Source organism: Mauremys mutica, chromosome 6, assembly GCF_020497125.1.
Source record: "Mauremys mutica isolate MM-2020 ecotype Southern chromosome 6, ASM2049712v1, whole genome shotgun sequence".
NCBI lineage: Eukaryota > Metazoa > Chordata > Testudines > Geoemydidae > Mauremys > Mauremys mutica.
In genome coordinates this window covers 21,233,450-21,248,156 of record NC_059077.1, presented here as the reverse complement: position 1 = coordinate 21,248,156, position 14,707 = coordinate 21,233,450, and the positions used below count along the sequence as shown (strand labels likewise).

General features: G+C 41.9%; 1 protein-coding gene across 3 annotated transcripts in view; it reads left to right on the top strand.

The window, feature by feature from the left end:
• The window catches only part of CCBE1 (collagen and calcium binding EGF domains 1), a 195,248-nt gene extending 182,440 nt beyond the window's left edge, over positions 1-12,808 (top strand). For all 3 annotated transcript variants that reach the window (XM_045022473.1, XM_045022472.1, XM_045022474.1), the window contains 5 exons: positions 1,399-1,519; positions 4,541-4,680; positions 4,787-4,822; positions 7,926-7,961; positions 9,326-12,808. In XM_045022473.1, coding sequence (XP_044878408.1) covers positions 1,399-1,519; positions 4,541-4,680; positions 4,787-4,822; positions 7,926-7,961; positions 9,326-9,559 — 567 coding nt within the window. In that variant the 3' untranslated portion in view covers positions 9,560-12,808. The remainder of the gene's footprint in view (positions 1-1,398; positions 1,520-4,540; positions 4,681-4,786; positions 4,823-7,925; positions 7,962-9,325) is intronic.
• The last annotated feature ends 1,899 nt before the right edge of the window (positions 12,809-14,707 follow it).

Sequence of the window (14,707 nt, the reverse complement as noted above, 5' to 3'; positions counted from 1 at the left end):
TTAGGGACAACACCCGGGTAAGAGCCTGCGTTAGCTCTGCAGTAAAGAAAAACCTTTGGACTCCAGACAGCCCAGCTGCCGTATGTGGTGTTGTGGAATGCAGGGCCGGCTCCAGGGTTTTTGCCGCCCCAAGCGGCAGGGGAAAAAAAAATGCCGCGATCATTCTTTGGCGGCAATTGGGTGGCAGGGCCTTCCCTCTGAGAGGCCCTGAGGGACTGAAGAGCCGGACCTGCCTCCCCCTTCCATTGGCCGCCCCAAGCACCGGCTTGCTGTGCCGGTGCCTGGAGCCGGCCCTGGTGGAATGACAGCAGTGAAGGCACTGAGTGTGAGCCGCAAGAAGGCTTAGCGGGCTGATTAACAGACAGGGAGAGACTGGATTGGGTTACACAATCACTGTCCCTGGTTGACAGCCCTAAAACAGGCCTCAAACAAGGAGCTGAGCAAGGGGCTCATCAGATGAGGTGTGACCAGTGTCAGATGAGAGGGGAGGATAAGAGCAAATCCTTCTACACACACATTCCCATTCCTCGAAAATACAGTTCTCTTCTTTTCTTTAAAGAAACTAAATTAGGACACTTGGTCCTATTTCCTCTCTCTCTGTCTTGGCTGCAGCCTTAGGGCTGTAGATACTGTGGAGTTACAATGAGTGAGAAGGAGAGGAGAGGACGTGACCTGGGCCCCCGTGGCTTTGCCACTGTCTTGTTGTGTGACGTATGGCAAGTCATTTGACCTGCCTGTGTCTCAGACACTAAAACAGACACTAACACTTAGTTCCATCCCAGGCTTAAGTCATTAATGCTTGCAAAATGCCTCCATCCCTTGATGGAGATGCTTGCATAAAAGTTGCTGCATATTACAGGCACATAGTGTTACCATCTCCTTACATTAACAGCCATAGGTTTATACCATTGCCAGGTGAGTGTATGTCAACAATTGATAGCAATTAACTAGAGGAGTCCTGAGACCATCCGATTCAATGAATTCCACGTGGCTGGTCAAATTAACGCCAGATAACAAGAATCATTATGCTTTAGAATACAGCTGTCTAATGCAAATGTGAAGGAATCAAACACTGGAATAGCCAGTCTGCCCTTATGCGTCTAGTATTGCAGGATTGGGGCTTTGTACTGGAAGCACCTAGAAGCAGTGAAATATGTCTTGGTTTGTGTCTGTACAACAACTAGTACAAGTGAACCCCAAACCTGACAGGGCCCTTGGGAACTGCCATAATATAAATAATAGTGAGAATATTAGTAATAAATACTTCATCTGCATAAATACTTCCTCTGCATCTTTAAAGTTTCACTCACTTTGTTTCCAGAGAAACTTAACAAGGCTTGTAATTGAAATTGATAGAATAGAGTGGATCTACAACCCTTTCTCTTTTTTCCCCCTCAGGTTGCTTTGCTACCAAACAACGCTGCCGACCTTAGCAAACAAATCACTGGTGAAAAGGTGCTTGCATCTAATGCCTATATACCAGGTCCCCCTGGACAACCAGGACACCAAGGCCCTCCAGGTAAGATGCAAGCCGGGAGAAATCAAATATAAAATCGTGATATGAACAAAAAGCTTTTCATTTAATATGATTCTAAGTGTGCAACATTTTTCTTTTAAAATTGATTTTATCTGCCAATCCACCACATCACAATCTGACAGTGCCATCTGTAGCTTTCCCATTTTCTCTTCATCAAACATTTCTTCACATCTAAAACCTACTAGTCCTATAGACATTTTTTACCCCATCTCTTCCTGGGGTGACTCATATATTTCAGTCACCATTTCTTATTTTTGTAACTCAGCCTGAAACTGTCCTCACCTCATTTCAGAAATGCCTCTTACTTTAGCCCATTCTCATTAGCACAATAGGAAATGTGCTTTTAATTTGCAAGGGTTCAAACAAGCCTTTTTCCTATGATACTTTTACATGGATTCATTCATTGGTTTAGTGCCGATTTCTGGTCTCAAACGCATTAGAAAACAAAAACAAAACTCCACTGAGACACTGCATTTTGTCTCGTTTGGGGTTGAAACCATGAGAAATCACAGAGTTTATAAAACTATAATTCATCCCTGATACCTTCAAGCTAAGGTCAAATATGCTAAAAGATTCACTAACTTTGATTAACTTAGGTCTAATTTTGGATTAGTAACAAAACCAAGAGAGTTCTACCTGGTTCTGGGTTTCATTAGGAAGTTTTGCAGAGCTCTAGCTGTATTCCTTAGTTGGTTTGATTTCTTATCTACTTAATTGATTCCTATCATTACTGTCTCTTTTATTCTCTGAGTAGAAAAAATCTTTGCTTTATTTTCTTGGAGGAGAGTGTCTTCAGTCTACGGTATGTCATCAGTGCAAAGACAATATCATTTTAGACCCTTCTTCTGGCTAAGACTCTGACTGCAATGTACTGTTTATAATCTTCTTGAAATCATTCTGAACAAGGCTTGACTCTAGTCTCTACACTTCTTCCATCTAGTTTCTCAATGACCTGCGCTGTCCAAGGTACTGTAGAATTATCTTTTTCTAGTTGAAAATTATCTATGCTAACCTATTTCCTGTGTGATTAGTGATCAAGTAGGCTGGAATTTTCAAATGGAATGACACACTAACTCACTGGGAGTTGGGTGTCTGGCTCCTTTGCAAACCCTAATCATAAACATTTTTAGTTCTGTTTTCCAGCTCATTGTTTGACTTTCATTTCTTGTGCCCCTCATGTCCATGCACTATGAAGAGGAATGCATCATCTGCTGGTTATAAAGCAGTTCAGCCAGATACCATATTAGTGTTGCTTATTATGTGAACATTGTTTCAGACATGATGTTTACTTGTGAGAGGCAAAGAAAGGCAGTGTTTCTCTTGATCTATATATACTTAATTTGTCTTGCTTCGCCTCTTAAAAGTATATTTTGTACTGAGTCAACAGTCACCTGGTAGCTGATGAGTATAAGAAGTGGAATGGAAGAACAGTACACGTTTCTGCTCATGTATCAGGTAGAAGAAAGATGAAACTCATCACCCATAAAAGTAGGCTAAGCTTGAAAGTCCTGATTGTTTCTGTGCCTCTCCTCTGTAGAGCCTTAAATTCACCTGTGATGGGTTTGGTCACAGAGACCCCCTTGAGGCTGTCACATGACGTGCTGGAATTACCTCTGAGCCTGTTTTTCACTGTCAGCTTGGGACTCCAGAACCCTGCCTTGTTGAGCCAGACACACTAGTCTGCTGCAACACAGACCTAGGTCAGGTCCATGCCCCAAAAGCTGCAGACTTTAACCAAAAACTGCTCAGCAAGTCACCTATCTCACCCAGACACCCAGCTCCCAGTGAGATCCAAACCCCAAATAAATCTGTTTTACTCTGTATAAAATTTATACAGGGTAAACTCATAAATTGTCCACCCTCTATAACACTGATAGAGAGAGATGTACAACTGTTTGCTCCCCCAGGTATTAATCACTTACTCTGGGTTTACTAATAAACAAAAGTGATTTTATTAAGTATAGAAAGTAGGATTTAATTTGCTTCAAGTAATAACAGACAGAACAAGGTAAGTTACCAAGCAAAATAAAACAAAACACGTAAGTCTAAGTCTAATACATTAAGAAATTGAATACAGGTAAATCTCAGCTTCAGAGATGTTCCAATAAGCTTCTTTCACAGACTAAACTCCTTCCTAGTCTGGGTCCAATCCTTTCCCCTGGTACAGTCCTTGTTAGTTCAGCTCAGGTGGTAACTAGGCGATTTCTCATGACTGGCAACCCCCTTTGTTCTGTTCTACCCCCCTTTTATAGCTTTGGCACAAGGCAGGAATCTTTTGTCTCTCTGGATCCCCACCCTCCTTCTAAATGGAAAAACGCCATCAATGGCCCACACTTTGCATAATTACAATAGGACCTCAGGGTAATACTCCATATTTCTAGTTTTAGATACAAGAATGATACATTCATACAAATAGGATGACCACACTCAGTAGATTATAAGCTTTTGAATGATACATTACAAGAGACCTTTTGCATAAAGCATATTCCAGTTACATTATATTCACATTCCAAGCATATTTTCATAAAGAATATGGAGTGCACCATTGCTGCAAGTTTGCTGATGCTTCCTTCTTTACAAGAGGTTTTTCTTTAGTTTAACTTGCCCATTTGCTCTGTGTTGTGTTAGTATTGAGTCATTTCTGCTTTTCCCTTCATTTCCCACTCTTGATATCCCTGACCACCTGTCCGAGAGCAGTTGTGGTCTAGTTCTGTTCATGAGGTTTCCTTAGTTAATGTTTGTGAAGCACATTGAGATCCTGGGATGAAAGTGAAGAATGGTGCTGCTGCTCTGAATAATGTCGTTGTCCCTGACTGCCTTAGTGCTGTGTTTTGGTTTTGTGGAATTACTGCAGCTAATCAGCGAAGTATTATCTTAAAGAAAAGAGAGAAAGGAAAAGGGGAATCCATTAGGGAAATTGTATACTTTGCTGCTGACATTGATATACGAACAGAAAGTCTCTAACTGGGTGTTAACCTTCACTGGATCACTTTTAATTTATAGGGGCCCCGGGACCAAAAGGAAGTCCAGGATTTCCTGGCTCACCTGGACCTCCAGGCCAACCAGGTCCTAGAGGATCAATGGGACCCATTGGACCATCGCCTGACCTATCACATATTAAGCAGGGCAGACGGGGCCCAGTGGTCAGTATTTTACTTTCCTGTCAAGAACATGCCGTGTGTCCTCCCACCCTCCACAAGCACACACAAGCCTTTCCGTTCTTGTGACAATCATTCCTTTGTCTTGCAGGGTCCACCGGGGGCACCAGGGAGAGATGGTACCAAGGTGAGGCCAGAAGTATTAGTCTTTTCCTTTACGCATACATCCCACCATCGCTATCATCAATCTCACTGATGGCTATTGCGGATCAGTTTATTCCAAATACTAAGATAATTTTCCTTTCCCAATATTTGACCATGTTCCCTTCCCCTTCAAAGCCCTTCCACATCTTTCTCTGTTTCCACATCAAGTTCACGCTCCTTAGCCTCACTTTCAAGACCATCCATGCGTTTGCACTGATGTCCTCAGAGTCTCTCTCTCAATCCCTATGCACTGCTGAATCCTCCTCACCTACAAATCCCTTGTGTCCTCATCCCACTCTCTGTTTTATGCTTTTATTTATGTTCCCTGGCTCTTGAAAATGCTTATCCCCAATTCTATGCTGAGCACCTGCCCTTTCCTTCTCCATATCGCTCCTTAAAGAGGACAGTGATCAATTGTCCTCTATGCTCACTGAGGGCAGGACAAGAAGTAATGGGCTTCGTTTTCAGCAAAGGAGTTTTAGGTTAGATATTAGGAAAAACTTTCTAACTAAGAATAGTTAAGCTCAGGAATAAGCTCCCAAGGGAGGTTGTGGAATCCCTGTCATTGGAGGTTTTTAAGAACAGGTTGGACAAACACCTGTCAGGGATGGTTTAGATATACTTGATCCTGCGTCAGTGCAAGGGGATGAACTAATTAACTCTTGAGGTCGCTTCCAGCCCTACTTTTCTATGATTGTATGACCATAGCAGAAAATTAGAATCAAGTCCTTCATCGGGTATTGAGTGCAGTCAAAATGGAACCTGATTCACAAGATAAAATCACTGCTTTGTTTTATCCATGAAGGGTATTTTCCTGCAATTGTTGTGCAGTGAAAACCCCCACTGGTTGCTGGAGGATTTTGTATAGGATAATTACGTGGCTAAAGGTAAAATTTTCAAAAGCACTTAAGTGACTTGAAGCCCAAGTCCCATTTTCAAATGTGACTTAGACACTTAGCAGCCAAAGACCTATTGACTTTTTAAGAGACTCTGGGTGCTAAGTGCCTAAGTCACTTTTGAAAATAGGACTTAGGTTTCAAGTCACTTAAGTGCTTTTGAAAATTTTACCCTGGGTCCTTAATAATAGTCTCAGCTGATGTAAATCAATATAGTTCTATTGAAGTCAATGGCACTACTTCAGTTTACTTCAGGATCTGGCCCACAGGTTTGAAATCATTGCATGGTGGCAAGTTTGGGGTATCTTAAGAAAACTATAATTTTTTTTTTACATAAACTTTCTAGCATGTGCTTCCAAATTGTGTTCAAGGAAAGACGGTGCTCAAAAAAAGTATTCATGTGGGTAATTTCATTTTTAACAGCTGGAACTTAAGTGCTCCTACTTTTAATTGTTTTTATAATGGGATGGCCATCTTATTAAACTTATACATATTGTGTGTGGAGATATCTGTCTCTGGGCCATAAATAAAAACATATTTTAGAAAAGAGAATCACAGCCATTTTGGAAGTAATCAGCCAATTTATCTTTATATGCTCTAATTACTTCTATGATATGAAACTTCTCTTCCTAAAATCCCAGTAGAAAGTGCTCACGTCTCTCACTTCTGTTGTTACATGCATGAAATGTATTTAGTTCTTCATACTGATTTCTGATCTCTATCTTCCCTCTGCTGCAATTTCTGCCTCTTCCATCTGACTGATCCAAGTCTTCTAATTCCTCACGCTTTTTTCTTGGTGACTATGGCTCAGGTATGCAAAGGTATTTAGGGGCCTAATTTCCATGGGAATTAGTCACCTAATGCCTTTGAGTATCAGGGCCTATGTCCTTCTGATCCCTTTTTTCCTAGGGCTTCTTTTTTGGTTGTTTTTTTTTAGTCTGGTTTTCTATCTTAAGAGATTGTGCAAACATGGCATTTCCTGTTGATCTGAATACCTTCAAACAAAAAACCCCAAATTGTATTTGGAAAGCTTTTGTCTTACATGTATAACAAATGGTAGCAAACACTTAGTTTTACATGTGTCTGGGGACCCAAAACATCAACTCTTCAATCAAATTATTATTATGGTGCTATAATAAGTGAGTAAAGTCTTTCTCCTCTAGTGAAATGTGATTTCCTCTGTGGTCAATACTCTCTCCTTGGTTGTATTTTTTATGATGAACTCTATAAATCATAAAAATCAGTGAATGTCCTTAAGAACCAGCACCGATTTTTGACTGACAATTACTATTTATTATTTTTAAAATAAGTTAAGGCTATTGGAAAGCTACTGGTGCCATTTTGTAAACCTTGTTTTCTACAAACCTTTCAGAAATTGATTGCTTCTGTAGATCCTTGTGCCAGCCAAGATTTGAAATTTTGTCCTCGGGGTATTTAATAGGGTGTAAGTTTACAGGTTGCTGAGTGTGGTTGTGGAAAGCATGGAGACACAAGCAATAATGCATGTACTCAGTAATTGCTCTGTGTTAGTGCTTCTGCCTAGTGAGGAGGAATATGTGAAAACCTCTACACCTACAGTGAACAAGCCCCACTGAATTGGGAGAAAGTGGGTGAGCGTGTAGCCAGGGCATCAGTTCTTAAATCCAGTGGGTGCATAGCAGCCACTTATAGAATATTTATACATGCTTCTGAGCTGTACATAGAAGTGAGAATTGAGACAGCCATGAAGACCAGCCTCTGACAAAGAAATGTGTCTGAGGTTTCCATGCAACCCCTAGCTCTCACAGCCAGCTGCTAATTCCCTCATGGCATATGCTGGGCAAATGCTCTAGCTGGCCTAATAGCCTGCAGCACCTGTGTAACCCACTGGTCAGAGAGTGTGGCAGGTCCCCCAGTGTGCCTGGGATATGCGTCTATTACAGACTGAACTAGGGAGGCTTGGCTCTTTAGCTCAAGCTTTTAGGAGCTTTTGCTTGAAGTTCTGGCGGTCTCTGATTCAATCCTCTGTATGTAGGCTAGATGGAAGCTGCCCTACCTGTTCCTCTTAGTTTACATCACCTTATTGGAGGAAGCCTATAGTTACCAAGGGATTCTTGATCCACAGGGATGAATGAGTGCCTCAGTTGAGGCAAAGCTATGTCATTTTCTGCTTGCTTTAATCACAGCTAATTAAAATGGTATTTATTACAGGGGGAGAGAGGAGCACCAGGACCAAAAGGGCTACCTGTAAGTATCACTGCCAGCCAACCAGGATTTCCACAGTAGAGAAAGGACATGATCTAGTAACAATGTCATAGTCAGATACCTACGGTGAAAGCAATCCCTCTATGTCTCTGTTACTGTATCAGTATTTTGTACCTAAATGTTTCATCAAGCCTAGCGTACCCTGTTCTCTCTTCAGTGGATACGCTGCATCGCCATGCCATCATGGTGTACTGTACATCGCTAGAAGGCACTGTCCTGGGACATCTTCCATGGAACTAGTTAGCTTAATAATAGTATATGGCAGTAACAGATGCTTGATTGGGACAGCATTAGCAAACAGTTTGCTTAAAAGGAACACCAGCCAGTAAGAAGGGATTAATTGGGGTTTGGTGCAATTAACAAATAAAGATTAAAAGAAGAAAAGAGAGAGAGATGCAATGCAGAGTATTTGTTCTCCTATACTTATTCAGTCAGGATGAAATTCAGCCCTCTGCAGCAGACCAATCACTCCCAATGGAGTTAGACACTGGTGTGTGTTTAAAAGTCTCACTAGGTACCTATCTGCATTTTTAGCTACCTAAATACCCTTTTTTTTAAAAAAAAATCTGGCCCTTAGTCACCATTTACATCCTCAAAATAGGACTTAACTGGTATTTGAGTGGGATGTAGCACTGGGCAGGTCATCTGGACAAAGTTGAATATTTGCAGCATGTTAAATCCTTTCAGACTCTTGTTTCTACAGAGCAGATTCTTAAGTGGATGGTCCACCCATGCGTCCACAAAGAGTATGCTACAGTGTATTTATCCATATGAAGAGAACTTAAAAATTTTTTATGGTTTTGTCAAATGAGATAAACCAGATGGAAACATTTTTACAGATGGAAACGTATTTAGTAATTAATAAACAGCATTTGGGTCAGGGTACTGAAATGGATTCATTTAAAATTCAGTTTCTCGTATAGATTGTGTTTTATTATAAATCTTCCATTCATAAAAAGTAAGTCATTATTTTTTCAAGTAGAAGGAACATGAGGAAAAGAATCTCCTCTGAACTATGCTCTGTGCCTGCTCAGTGCAAAGTACTCTTCTGAGATGATGAGGGCTGATGCCCATAGAGGTTGAAGGTGTTTGGCTACTCACAGAAGTGTTCAGCATCTTGCAGGATGGAGCCCTGTCTACTAAATGCATTTACCAGTTGAAGCTGTTTTTCTGCGTTATTCCAGGTTGATTGAACGGGAGATGTTTTATTTCAGGCAGCCAACACCAAGCAATGTTTTGTCAAAGTACCCCAGCGAGCATAACTATGTTAACATTTGGGCAGTGCTTGGAAAATATCAAAGCACTAAGTAATAAGTATTATTAATGCTCACACGTCATGTTTGCAGGGCCCACCAGGCTCGTTCGATTTTCTGTTGCTGATGATGGCAGACATCAGAAATGACATTGCTGAGCTTCAGGAGCGAGTGTTTGGACACAGGACTCACTCATCAGCAGAGGAGTTTCCATTACCTCAGGAATTTACAAACTATCATGACACAGTAGACTTTGGATCTGGAGAGGACTATAAGCAAAGAATTGCACCCAAAGACTCTAGGATGCACAAAACAGCCCATCATTAGCTAGGTTTGGTTATATATAGCAAGGAGAGATGTTCAGAGTTGTATGGTATAAAAATGCACTGATGATGTAAAATATATATATAATTTTCCAGTTTTCTCTTTTCTTGTCCCCATGTCCTGTAGCTTTCTCTGTTTACAGGGACATCTACTAGTGGTGGTTACATACATTCCAGCCTGTGTCAGTTTTTGTGCTTTGTGTATGTAGATATTATTGTAATGGAAATTAGTTGGCTAAGCGTTAGTCCGAAGTGTCATACAATGAGGTCTAAGGTAAACCTGGGAGATGTGTGTGTCCTAAAACTACTCCTGCTTGTCCCTTAAAAATACCCTGCTGCTAATCCAGTGTAGGTAGTCAGATTTATTCAGCAACAGATTTCTGGCTGTGCAGTGAGAGAATATGGTCTATACGTGATGTGGGGTAGGCCAGGGAGCAGGAAACTTATTAAGAGGAAGAACTGGTGTGAATGAGACAAGTTTGCTGATTCACACAGATAAAATCAACTAACCCTCATGGTGGCAAACTGACTGTCAGGTTCAGTTATATGAAAGGAGTGGCAATATACATTGTAGATGACTAGGGGTACACTAACTGATTCTGATCTCACTCACACCCGTAAAGGTCATCCTATTGATTTCAGTGGTGATAAACTGATGTACATGAAATCAGAATGAGGCCTAAGGTTTGCAAAAGAATTTTCATCCAATTTGTTTCTACAGACTGTAGCACAAGCATCTGCTGTATGAGTTGAAGGTAACTGGTGTTCTTCTAAGTGTAATATGTCACAAGAATCGTTGACTCAGTATATAATGAAGAGGAGTGGTTAAAGGAGTACATATGACCAAACACTGTAGCTGGTGCTTGGGATGGCATGGGTGAACTCTGGAGAAAGTCACATCGCTGCCCTGGGGCCAGAAAGAAAATTGTTGTTTGAAAGCAGGATTGAAGAATTAATTGGGAACCCGTTCCTCTCACCTTTCTGTACTGAAAAGTTGGATCAACAGGTTAGTGTACCCAGAGTCATCTACAATGTATATTACCACTCCTGGCAGATTACTGAACCTGGCAGTCACTTTGCCACCATTATAGTCTAAACAGTTTTTCCAGTGTATTAAGCACAAACATTTTATTTGCATGGCTCCTCCTCCTACAGTACTTGTAGGGTTAAGAAGACAGCTTCCCTTTGACAAATGCAAAAGAAAACCCCTCATTGCTCCACTTCATCTTCAGGGCTTGTATGTTCTCCCTGGAGCAAGTATGGACAGTGATACAAGCAGCACCTTTCCAAGATGCATGTGTTGATTGGAGGTTTTGGGGGGCGGGTCCCCTTTCATGTCTCCCTTCCTGAGGGCAACTACTATAATTCCTATACCAGTAATACTGTCCACGTTGGCTACACTGCAATTAAACTCCATGGCTGGTCCATGCCAGCTGACTTGGGCTCGCAGGGCTCAGGCTGAGGGGCTTTTTAATTGCAGTGTAGATATTCAGGCTCAGGCTGGAGCCTGGGCTCTAGGATCCTGCTTGATGAGAGAGTCCCAGAGCTCAAGCTGCACCCTGAGCCCAAACATCTACACCACAGTTAGCCCGAGTCAGCTGTCATGGGCCAGTCACAGGTGTCTAATTCCAGTATAGACATGCCCATATTATATTAACCATGTAGTTCAAACTGTTAATATTAGCCCTGCAGTGTCTCAGCAGAGAATCTCAGGAAATCTTGAAATTTGTGAAATTTGCAAATTTTCTTTGGGGGACTTGTCAGTTCCTCAGATACCTTTTCAATTCCTTCCTATGGGTATATTTCTGCAGATCATATGGATTAAGTTTTTTCTTCATTCCTGTTTTCTTGATCTTGAGTGTATATCCCAAATTAAAAAGAACTGAGTACATAATCGGAAAAGATTAGGCTAATTACAGTAACCCATGGACCTTCAAGGCTCTGAAGAGTTCTGTGAGCTGCAGATTGAAATATTTTGAGAACCAAGCAATGGCGGTTGGGGTTCTGGGAAAGAAGGTGTGTCCAGAAGTGGAATAATCTTTGAGTCATCACAGTGGAAGACCTAAACCAGCGTTAGATGTAGGGTAACCAGACAGCAAATGTGAAAAATCGGGATGGGGTTGGGGGGGGTAAGAGAAGCCTATATAAGAAAAAGAATCGGGACTGTCCCTATAAAATCAAGACATCTGGTCACCCTAGTTAGATGGGCTGTATATGGCCCACTTAGGGCTTGTGTCCACTTACCAGGGAATCGACGCGTGGTGATCGATCCACCGGGCATCGATTTACTGGATCTAGTGAAAACCCATTAAATCAACTGCTAATCACTCTCTGTTGACTCCGTTACTCCACTGGAACAAGAAGCATAAGGTAAGTCGACGGGAGAGTTTCTCCTGTCGACCCAGCACCGTGTAGACACTGCAGTACGTTGACCTAAGGTACATTATTCACGTAGCTGGAGTTGTGTAATTTGGGTCGACTTAGCTCTATATTACAGATGTGCCCTTAGTTCATTTCATGTAGGCAACTATGTATATGTCACTTTCTTAAACTATATATGTAACCCATACATACAATTATGTCATGCACTTAACCTGCTGGATCAGGTTATTCAATGATATTCTCCATACATTAATAACCTGCAGAGTTTTGGAACACAAACTACTGAACAGGATGTTTTGGAAATCAATCAAGATTTTTTTCCCCCCAAAGAAAATGTGATCTAAAATAAGGCTCGGTTTTAGTTTTAAGCTTTGCTTTTTCAGTTGTAGGAAAAACAACAAATTAAAGCTTCTGGACACCCCAAGGGAGAGATTGCCCTGGTGTGCAGCAGTACCCATGAGAGGAGAACTCTGACCCTGAATCAGGAAATTGCTTAAGCACATGCCTAACTTTAAGTGGGCAGGTAGTCCCATGGCATCTATGGGGATTACTAAACACATGTTTAAGTACCTTCCTGAATCTGAGCCTTAGTGAGGTTCCCCTTGTGGAATTTCCATCATGTCACTCCATTGGTTGGGCACAAGGTTTTCTGCAGGCCCTTGTCCCCAGTGGAACAGGCATGGGGATGAGCCCCCACAACCTGTGTATAGGGCTCTGCTAGGGGCCAAGGCCATCCATGCCTCTCCCACTCATAGAATCATAGAATCTCAGGGTTGGAAGGGACCTCAGGAGGTCATCTAGTCCAACCCCCTGCTCAAAGCAGGACCAAACCCAACTAAATCATCCCAGCCAGGGCTTTGTCAAGACTGACCTTAAAAACCTCGAAGGATGGAGATTCCACCACCTCCCTAGGTAACCCATTCCAGTGCTTCACCACCCTCCTAGTGAAATAGTTTTTCCTAATAGCCAACCTAGACCTCCCCCACTGAAACTTGAGACCATCGTTCCTTGTTCTCTCATCTGCCACCACTGAGAACACTCCAGCTCCATCCTCTCTGGAATTCCCCTTCAGGTAGTTGAAGGCTGCTATCAAATCCCCCCCTCACACTTCTCTTCTGCAGACTAAACAATCCCAGTTCCCTCAGCCTCTCCTCATAAGTCATGTGCCCCAGTCCCCTAATCATTTTTGTTGCCCTCTGCTGGACTCTCTCCAATTTGTCCACATCCTTTCTCTAGTGGGGGGCCCAAAATTGGATACAATACTCCAGATGTGACTTCACCAGTCCCAAATAGAGGAGAATAATTACTTCCCTCGATCTGCTGGCAATGCTCCTACTAATGCAGCCCAATATGCCGTTAGCCTTCTTGGCAACAAGGGCACACTGTTGACTCATATCCAGCTTCTCATCCACTGTAATCCCCAGATCCTTTACTGCAGAACTGCTGCTTAGCCAGTCGGCCCTCAGCCTGTAGCAGTGCATGGGATTCTTCAGTCCTAAGTGCAGGACTCTGCACTTGTCCTTGTTGAACCTCATCATATTTCTTTTGGCCCAAGGCTACAATTTGTCTAGGTCACTCTGGACCCTATCCCTACCCTCCAGCGTATCTACCTCTCCCTACAGCTTAGTGTCATCTGCGAACTTGCTGAGGGTGCAATCCATCCCCTCATCCAGATCATTAATGAAGATGTTGAACAAAACCATCCCCAGGACCGACCCCTGGGAAACTCCACTTGATACCGGCTGCCAACTAGACATCAAGCCGTTGATCACTACCCATTGAGCCCGATGATCTAGCCAGCTTTCTATCCACGTCATCTGTGGCAGTCCAGTTCTGGGGAAGCTGTGCTGAATGGGCTTCCCTATTTGGCCACTCCCCTTGGGACATCCTTAAAAGGAGCGTAACCATGGAAAATGTTATGCAGCCTAAGGGGTTACTTCTTGAGCAAACACCCAGTAGGTTTCTGGGGTAGGAGATTTAATTGACCAGTACTTCTGGTCTCATGCTTGGGCTTTCTTCTCTTCCCCCCAATCCTCCCATGGATTTCCAACCCCTGAGCATGCCTTGGTTGGGTCCCCAATGTGAGCAAGGTCTGCCATTTTCACATTGCAGGCAGAGTTCCTCTGGCAGGGTGACCTCTTCTGGGATGATCTAGCCCTAGGTGTGCTTACGGAGCAGATATCTTTTGGATGGACCTTTCTTCTTATATTTTCAGTTAACCATATGATATTTTTCACAATAAAGGAGTTATAGCAGAAATTGTTCAGTTTAGGATTCCAAGAGAGAGACTTATATACATGTCCACACACACAAATCCTCAGATAAAAAGGTAAGGTATTAGGTATTTTCTGTGACCTACCTGAAGCATTGAAAATCCAGATAAGATAAATAGATTCCAGATTCAAGATGAGGTTTTTTTAAATTGTTAATTACTTACTCCTTTATAATTCTTAAAATAACAAAAAACAAAAAAAAAACCCAAAAAACAAAAAAAACCATATGGATACAGCAACAGTCACCCTTCTGGCTAGTTTCATTACTTAGTCTCATGCACATGACAACTTTGTTTCAACTAGCTAAATACCATGTATAATTTTATGAGAAAGAAATATTATTTTGATGAATTAAAAATGTGCTGAGTTTAAAAGAGAAGGATACTAAGGTAAAAAGTTCATTCTTTTATTAATATTGGAATTAAATATTTAATTGAAACATTTTCAGATGTGTAGTAATGGGCAGAATTCTTATTGTTAATGGGTTGGTATTAGTT